Raw genomic sequence first — 9,563 nt, 5'->3', positions numbered from 1 at the left:
ATTAAAAGTAGTAAAAAATGCAGACAAGAGGTGCAAAGAGAAAATGACTTATTTTATTTTTTTTAGAAAGGCTTAAGAAGCAACTCAGTTTTATAGTAGGGGCTCCCTGCTCCGTCTGTCTTTCAGCTAAAGGGTCTTTGGCCTGAAAAACATTGAAGATTCTTGATTTCATACATATGTTGAAACTTCATGTTTCAACAATTCTGGGTGAATGTGTGGTAAATCTGCTACAAAACACCAATATTTGCTGGAAACACTAGCACTCACTAAATCGCAACCCATTTTGTTGTTGTTTGTGGACGTGAACAGTAGTCTGCAGCTTGACAGGCGTCTCACCTTGATATCACGCTATCTACCATCCCCTCCACCTCCACATTTCTCATGCATTATGACACTTTCGAAGCGTTAAGTATGAAACAAACATATTCATGATTTGCTGAAATGTACAATGCCATCATTTTCTTCTTGCTATAGGGTTGTGTACTTATTCTTTAATCGGGTAGTTTAAATAAAAATAATGCCACTTTTCCACTATTTTCTTTAAAAGCCTTGCAGGGCCGCTTGTTTTTACAACATTTAAAATTTGAATACATATGCTGCTTTTTAAGAAATGAAAAGTAAAGCACCAAAACAAGAAAAAGTCTTGTGGTACTGATACTGAAACTCTGGTATTGTTCTGTCACGAGTATCGAAAAATATCTAACAAAACTAAATCGTGTTAATGACTTGGTATCATAATGTTTTGTTGTTGGCTCAAAAGGCCTCAAAATCTACCCTTCGCTCCCCTAAGGCGCATGTTTACAACATGGTTTCTTTCGTCCCTAAAAATGGAACACAACGTAAATGAAACTGATTTTTGATGTTTACAGTGTGGGTTGTGAGTAATTTTGGTTCGATGTTAAAACGTTCTTCCCCTTATTTGCCTGAGTGGTGACAGACAGACATCCACCGGTGCAGACACTTCTTCTCCTCATTCACAACACATTCATGCTGCAGAGAGGTTTAAAAGAACGCGCGGACATCTGCATCTGAAATATTTGTTCTGCATGTCATCATGCGCTGGTTGTTGGCTGGATGCTTTGGATTTGTGCTGATCAACATTTCAGGTAAATATAAAATCTTTTTGCAATATCATCAACTTATAAAGTGACTGAAAATGATGCAAACAAGAGTTACAGTCTTGGTGCTAAATAATAACATTAGTGAATGCTGAATGTTATTAGAGCAATATAATTAGCCCAATTGTTCATAACTCTTTATGTAATTATTAAGTTGTACTTTTTATGGCTGTTTAACCACAGCTACAATGCACAAAGTGTTTTGCATGTTATTTTTTGACTCCACACTACCCTTACTTCCTGGCCATCTGGGGGGAAAGAGGAAGTTGTTCTCTGAGACAAAGACTGAATATTTTAATATAGTGTTTATATACAGTAGACTAAGGTATATCAACTGACCATTCGGTTACTTTATTTCAGATCTGTAGTTCATTTTTAGAGAAAGATATTGGAAAGAAAATAGAAAAAGAGAGGAAGAAAACTAAATTTAAAAGCAAACATTGAAATACACATTCACAACATGTATTAATAGACTTGAGCAACAAAATTGTGTAGACAGTTAGGCAGCTTTTACTGCCTAACGTTGCATCCATAAACATCCTGAGATAATTAGTTGATTAATCTGGGGTTGCAATAGACAATTATTTTGATTACTAGTAGTTGTTCTTTGGATGACAGTGTTGACTATTTTATCCAACTAAATGTCAAAATATTTAATTTACAGTCATATAAAAACAGAATGCAGCCAATCTTTACATCTTAGTAGAGGCAATATAAGATGATTTTCTGCTGGATTAATGACTGCATTTATTATCAAAATTGTTTCTGAGTCATTTTCTGTAAACTACTCAATTAATTGTGTAAGCATTAGATTATTAGACTGCTGATATATGATTAAGTGCTCCATTATAACTCAATATTGTCTGGTATTTGGATCTGACACACTTAGTAGGTTAGTTTATCAGTCTATAGAAAGGTGTCAGTTTATGTCATTAATCAACCAAAAATGCCAAACAGTCTCTGGTTACAGATCCTCATATGCAAGAATTTGCTGCTTTTCGTGTTTTCAGTCTTTGAAGTTTATATTTTTGAGTTTTTAACTTTTTTTTTTTTTTTTACAAAATAAGAAATATGGAGCCATCATCATAGTTGCAATGCTAATTACTGTAATTAGCATCCTTATCATGTAAGCACCATAGATAAGGAAAACCTATTTTACCCATGTTCTTGTGTCTAAGTGACTCCAGGTTAAAAAAAAAAATACTTAAGTTACCTTTTAAGAGACTTTATCTCTGCTTAAGTAGAACTTCTGAAATAGTAGTTTTTGATCCTTCTGATATAAACACATCATTCTTCTACTCAAAATAGAGCAATATCATCTGCATACACGTTTATCTGGAGATATTTAAAGTAGCTGCTGCTGTAATTGTGTCACTTTGTCTCTCAACCTTCTCAGTGGCCCCAGATCCTGCCATGCAGATCATTCAGAAGCCCCGGTTCATTGGTTTGCCAGTTGGACACAGGGTGTTCATGTTGTGTCTGTCCTACCCTGTACAAACTGTGCCAGCCAAAGTGGAGTGGTACAAGGCTGACGAGTATGACATGGATAAATCGAAAACAATTAAGTTGGCAGCAGAAAAAGGAAAGTATGATATTTTTAACATCACTGTAATCAATAAATCAATCAAGAAAGACGCTCCGGCTCTGGTAATCTCTAATATAAATATAAAGGACAGTGGAGTCTATTTCTGCAAGATGAACGATCACTGGGGACCTGGGACTGGACTTCACGTTTCCAGTAAGTGGTTCAGACAGCATGTGTCATATTCAGACCTACAGACACTGATGTATTTTACTGAGGTCTGTACCAGCTCACTTTTTAAAAACACACATTTTTCCTCTCACAGGAGACATTAACATTGCCGAGGCTCTGCACAGGACCAGGATGAAGGACGGTCTCATCATCCTTCAGGGCCTGGTGCTGGCTGTGTGTATTGCTGCGTTTCTGCTACGCAAACAACATCTGGTAAGGAACAAGATGAATAAGACACACAACAATATTACTAACTAATTTAAATTTAAGGAAGAAGTAGATGAGATGTTTTTCGGAGGGGAACTTAAGGTTTTTAAAATTAAACAGATGTCTGCAACACTATAAACACGCTGACAGGTCACAGCTAAAACACAGGCCTACCTGCAACTAATGATTCTGTTCATATACCTGATGATTTTTCTTATTTCTTTTTTCTGTCCATCGTTGACGAGTTCCTAGATCCTAAGATAACATTTTCAAAGTGCCAAAATATTCAATCTACAAATTTATTTTGAAAAAGAAGCAAAACATTAACTTGTACTTCCAGTACCAACGTTTGGTCAGTGGCCCGTCAGTGTCAGATACCAACGCACAGAGGCAACTTTCAGTGGCGGTAGGAGACAACGCGAGCAGCAGCATTTGCTGATGCTCTTGGCAAAAGAAAGGAGAAAGTAAAACAAACGCCGGACTTTCACCCGCAGACCACTGTTTGTGTCCAATGTGAAAAGTGAAATTGACCAGAGTCAATCAATACATTTTAATAATAACGTAGTGTGCTAGTATGTTTGCCATACCGTGCTAGTGATAGTAAGTAGTGATAGTAAGTAACGAGTACTTCATGGTGTTTTATCGAAATGCAACCACTTTGTTGCCCAAACTTTAAAACCTAAGTACAAATGTACTGAGCTTATTTTGAAGATGAGAATACATATCAAATGAGTAGAAACTTGACATTTCCTGGAACAACCTAAGTTTATTTTGAAAAAAAAAACATGCATGTAATAAGCGTAAATTGACACGCCGTACCTTGAATGTCAAAAACTGATGCTGGTGGGGAACCTAGAGTGTCATACTGATCAAGCGTTGGTATTTGAGTATTTGAGTTGGTAAGATTTTTTTTGTTTTATTTTCTTCTTTTTTTTTTACTGTACAAAATACCAATAATGCCAATACATATCAGGACGTTTTGTTACTGTAAAGCTAGAAAATGGAGTATTAAAGTCAGATCTTTGACAAAGCAAAAGTCCTGCAATCAAAAATCTTACACTTTAAACACATTTAAAACCAAGATACTAACTGCGCTTAAATACCACTTCCCTCATTAGATGTACTGTATATTGCCAAAAAAGGTAACAGGACTGCAAACACTAGGTTAGTTAACATAGCATAACATAAAGACCATTCAGGATGAAAGCCAGTGTCCGTTACCGGCATTAATTTGCATTAACTGTGATAAGCGAGCAAAGTTGCTCAAGCTGAAAGATAACTCTGACTCAATTTAGTTCCTCCAGTGAAGATCTGAAAGTCCTTTTTTTAACGAGACCCTGTGAGGTTCTTCAACCGCTAGGTTAACGATAGGCAGAAATTATAATTTATCCTACATCGATACGCTTTCACTGTCCTTTCTTTTTTACTTTTTAATTTCATTTTTTTTTACAACTGTGATTATTTGGGTATTTGATGCAAAGGTATGTCAGTGTGACAGATGTTGACAAAAACTGAAAATACACATTTTAGTCATTTTTCAATACACTCTGTAACCGCAATAACCTTTTTCTCTACATTTCTTCTATTTTTTAACAGTTGGAAAAGAAGGACAGCATATACGAGGAGCCTGAAACTGATCACATCTATGAGGTTTGTTGGAAAATTCTCTGTTTTACAGTCAAATTAACCAAATGCTTAGAGGTAGACTAAGTATCCAGATTCCCTACTTCAGTAAAAGTGGGGGAGGAATACTGACCTCAACCTGTCTTCTTGTGATCAATCAAATTATAATTTTGCCTGGACAGTAACATTTTAAGCTAAAAAATTTTTCTAAGTTAAAATGCAGTTTTTTTACAAACATTCAAAATCAGCACATCTGGAGATCTGTGGTTTTCACTCGACTAATTCATTCTAAAGTACATAAAGTTAAATAAAATAAAAGTAAACTACATCTACTACCTCGGAGTAAATGCTCAATAAATAACATTTTTTATTGACGTTCCACCACTGTCAAAGAAAGGGCGATTTCCTTTTGTTAAAGGTGGTCATTCACTTGTATTTGTGAAGACACAGCTGTGTTTTTACATAAAGAATATGTGCAATCAACAGCAGGACCCACAGTCTCCTCGCACCACTGAGCTCAAAACCGCAGTTTTATCTTGTTCTGTCAATGCAGCTCTCAGTTTGTTTGTTTTTTTTTCATTTATGAATATGAGCACAGTCTATACAGTGCATTATATGGAAGCACTTTGTTTGCTTCTTTTGTAAGAATAATGAAAAAAAAAAACTTTGGAAATACAGAATTTGTGGGTTGAAAAGTAGATTTTTACTGCTTTAGAAATTTAAAAGTCATAGCAGAAGAACATACAAAAATTGTCTTTAAATTACTTTAATTTACTTTAAATCAATGCACAAGGGAAAAAAGGAAAAGAAAGCACATAGCCTGAATGCATAGACCTATAAAAATGTTACATGAAGTATTTGAAAAGCAAATAAAAAGGTCATTTTTTTTTTTAACATTCACCCCTTAACACCTGGATTGTTTTCTTTTGACAACACAATGAGCAACTTGGCAAGAAATGCTATTAATTGCAGAAAAATTAGTAAACGGTGAGAGTGGCATTGCCGTTATTTTGCGTTTATTTTTTTTATTTTTTACTTTTTTATAAACTAGGGAGAAATGTCCAGAAAACTTCATATGTAATTTGTATAATAATATATTTAAATTAATATTAATTATGTTTTGGGTTTTTTTTTTTTGCTTTTATTGATTAATTTATTTATTTTGGTTATTTTCAGGTAATTTACTTGTAACTTTTTTCTAATTTCTTGCTAATTTTCGAGTCATTTCTGGTGAAATTGCTCGTAGTCCTCTTCCAGTGTTTTTGAAAGAAATCAAGCCAGTTTGCTCAGGTTTCAAAGAGTTAAAAAGCAGCATTTTTTACATGCTATTATTGATTTATACGCCTCTTTGGGGAGACCTGAAGTGTTGCACTCGAGCCCTCTTATTTGAAAAGCATGAATCACTGACGTGTTCTTTTAAAAGACAAAATGCTGTTGTAGTGGACCGTAGGAGCGATGTAAGTGCAGGATTAATGAGGCAGGTTAGATAATGAGCATCATTTCTTTGTCAATCATTCCTAAACTCTGAATTTGTCAACATATAACAGTCAGGAGTGTTATTACACATAATATGATAGATATGCAAATGTCGACTTCTCTGCTGTGACAGAGAGTCATGTCTAAATCACTATGCAAATTTACAATTTATCAATACGCCCAAACATTGGTATGAACTCAACTTTAACTAGGATTCCCCAAAAAGACCCCGAGACACGCATGTATATACATATACATATTTCCTTATTTCTTATTTCTGTCTCTCAGGGTTTGGCGATTGAGACATGTGGAGGAGGTCTGTATGAGGAACTGTCTATTTACGCCGAGGCTGAAGGAGCTGAGGCCCCATGGGAAAGAACAGACCGGGAGTGAGACACATGGCAATAATGTCCAAGTTCTTGGTTTTAAAAGTACAAATTCTACGTTAAAGGTCCTCAGCAGGCTCTGCTCAGGGGTAAAGACCTGTTATGTTCCTTTAAGTACAATGTTTGTTTATAAATGTGCAACATATGACTTCTAAAATGCTTGCAGTCCTGTCGCTCAAAAGTAAGATGTTGGCTTTGTACTTATATGGAAACCACAAATATGTGACATTTGTCCATTGCATACATATAGTGTCAATATTCCTAAAGTGATGGAGTCCAGATTACATGTAAACCAGCTAAATTTCTCATCTGGAGCAGGGCGTCGTGGATGGCGTGACACCTAAGCGAGACGCCTGTTTGAGACCAACCAACAAGGACACTGTGTTTTTAATGATACATTTCCTGCTGTGCAAAGTCTTTTAACGACACATCGGGACATTTTCAGTGGAAACTCGATATTTCTAACAGCAGGGGACATTTCCAGCTGTTTTTGTTGCACCAAAACTGTATTTTTGATAAGAAGTTAGGACATTTTTAGACAGTTTTGTTGCACTAAAACCAGGTTGTTTAACAACACGCTAGGACATTTTCAGACGTGTTTGCTGCAGCAGAATCATGTCTTGTCGAGATATTTCAAGTCATGTTGGTTGCAACAAAACTGGGTATTTTGAATGATAAGTCAGGACATTTTCAGCTGTTTTGTCACACAAAAATTAGGTACTTTTTGACAACACATTGTCACAAAAGCGGATATTTTTAACAACACATATGGACATTCCCAGCTGTGTTTCTTGCACTAAAATTGGGTATTTTTCACAACACATCGGGACCTTTCCAACCTTGACAAAATTAGCTATTTTAGGCCAAAAAACGTATCTTTTCCTTACCGTTACCAAGTGGATTTTATGCTTAAACCTTATAACTAGTCAACTAGATAGTTGAAATATTAATTTCACACATAAAATGTTGCCAAAAAGTAACATTTCTGGTTTGCAAAAATGTACAATGCCAACATGTAGTCTGTTTTTTGGGGCGCTGTTTATTTTATGCTATTGACTAACAATGAAGTGAGTGAATCAGATGTTAACAACTGACATTTTTGGTGCTTCAAGAGGATTTTTTTTATAAATATAAAAAGTATTTTGTGTGATTTCATAATGACTTATTTGAGTTTATCTATTATGTTGTTGTTGTTGTTAAATATCTGTGTACATTTTCTTTATGTAACAGGAATAAAAACAATAAACACATTTCCATTTGCTGAAGAAAGTAGTTTTTTATTGCCTTTTACAGATAATAAATAAATAAATAGGAAGTTGATCAACAATGTATTAATTTATAAATATACAGGTTGTGAAGAATTTCAACCAAATAATAAATACTCATTACATAAATAATAAAATAAATAGATAAATAAATAGATAAATGAATGAGTGATAGATGGATGTTAGTTGGTGAGAGGTGAAACCAGCAGTTCGACTCTCTTCAGATGGGATTGTATTTCCCTCCTGATCAGCTCCCAGGCTTCAGCACTGTGGCCCTACACACAGAACAGCATCATCATTATTACAACATGAGAAATCATAGAGATTCATCAATAGAAGGATTGATTTATTGATTGATAGACTCACCATGTGCTCCAGAACATGACTTGAGAGTCTCTTGAAGTACATTTCCAGCTTCTTGTTCTTCTTGTGGCCGTGGTGGCTCTAAAGGAATAAAAGGGAACAGAAATCCGTCAAAAAAAACCCTAATTTCTGTCTACGTTTGTAAATGTGAGGTTAATCCACAGTGAGACTCACACAGGAGCGAAGGCCGACAGCCTGCCGGCTCACCACACTGAGGAAGTTCTCCTCTGTGTTCTCCTCCCATGATGCAGAGCTGTAACCCCCCTCCAGCAGAGAGACCATCTCCTCCAGAACCTGAACTGTGAAACCGAGTTTGTCCTCAGCCTGGAGGAAGAAAATTCATCACAGATCACAACAGGGACAGATTTATGTCACTCTTTTAACAGCTGCATAAAAGGAGAGAAATTGTGAGTCTTTGTAGATGTTTATAAGAAAAGTTGAGTGACTCACTGATGCTTTGGACGCCTGGCTGTACAGGTGATTCGGGAAGGACACAGTGGCCTCCGGTGCAGTGTCCTCAGTGGTGTTAGTGGAGTTATTAGCCTGCATCACACACACAAACACACACATCATGAAGTAAACAATCTCATTCAGCAGTTTTAAATTACAGTATATTAAAAAAGGAGGTAACTCACCATGGTGTTGAGCAGTTTCAGAGAGTCTTGACTGTGCTGACTGAATTTCTGATCCATCCATCTGCAGCTCAGTGAGGAGGCTGCACTGAACACACTGACAGACAGCAACACCAACAACATCTGGCTGAACATTTTGTTTTTCTTTAAAGTTAGGCTACAAGTTGTCTTTGTCTGGAGTAAATCCTGATTTCTCTTGAGAACCAGTAGTTGAGTAGTTGTGATGGAGCAGAGCTGCAGCCTCATTTATACTACAGGACGCACCTGTTTCATTTTCCTGACAAACACCTGAGGGAAACACTGAGGTGAACCACTGCGGTTTTCACGCGGTTCAAAAGTAAAAAAAAAAAAAAAATAACCGCAATATACATGTATGTATAACTGTCACATTTCGGATTTGAATTATTGTCCTCATTAAAAAAATCTCCCACAATAAAAGCATGGGATAAACAAAATCACAGCAAATCTAAAATATCACTAACGTTAAAAGAAAGTTGCTCTTATTGTGAAAACCACTTAATATGCATGTTATAGCATGCCTTAAAACACATAAAAGACAAACGCAACTCACTTTTAATAATATTAGCATTTATATTATTCGATATTAGAGAAATAAGGGCACTTTTATAGGCACATTTTTGCTTTTTTTAAAGGTCAAATAGGAAATTGTCGGCCCAAATTATTGCCTTATGCCGTATTTCTTTAGGATTTTTATAAGAATAATTTATTAATGATTTAAG

At 35.7% G+C, this 9,563-nt stretch overlaps 2 protein-coding genes across 2 annotated transcripts; one reads left to right on the top strand and one right to left on the bottom strand.

The window, feature by feature from the left end:
- Positions 1-919: 919 nt before the first annotated feature.
- On the top strand, positions 920-7,828 carry cd79b (CD79b molecule, immunoglobulin-associated beta). The gene is made up of 5 exons (XM_042508443.2): positions 920-1,106; positions 2,515-2,856; positions 2,966-3,084; positions 4,675-4,728; positions 6,466-7,828. Exons 1-5 carry the CDS (start codon positions 1,055-1,057, stop codon positions 6,568-6,570), a joined length of 672 nt encoding a protein of 223 aa, XP_042364377.2. The 5' UTR covers positions 920-1,054; the 3' UTR covers positions 6,571-7,828.
- Positions 7,827-9,360, bottom strand: LOC121959258 (interferon a3-like). The gene is made up of 5 exons (XM_088070291.1): positions 8,827-9,360; positions 8,642-8,734; positions 8,366-8,515; positions 8,195-8,272; positions 7,827-8,103 (listed from the first exon to the last, which is right to left on the bottom strand). The coding sequence occupies exons 1-5, from the start codon at positions 9,067-9,069 to the stop codon at positions 8,011-8,013; spliced, it is 657 nt and encodes a 218-aa protein (XP_087926417.1). The 5' UTR covers positions 9,070-9,360; the 3' UTR covers positions 7,827-8,010.
- Between the last annotated feature and the right edge of the window lie 203 nt (positions 9,361-9,563).

The sequence above is a fragment of the Plectropomus leopardus genome, chromosome 19 (genome assembly GCF_026936395.1).
Source record: "Plectropomus leopardus strain MGB_pleo_1.0 chromosome 19, ASM2693639v1, whole genome shotgun sequence".
NCBI lineage: Eukaryota > Metazoa > Chordata > Actinopteri > Perciformes > Serranidae > Plectropomus > Plectropomus leopardus.
The sequence above is the reverse complement of the archived record's forward strand: the minus strand, read 5'-3'. Positions and strand labels throughout refer to the sequence as shown.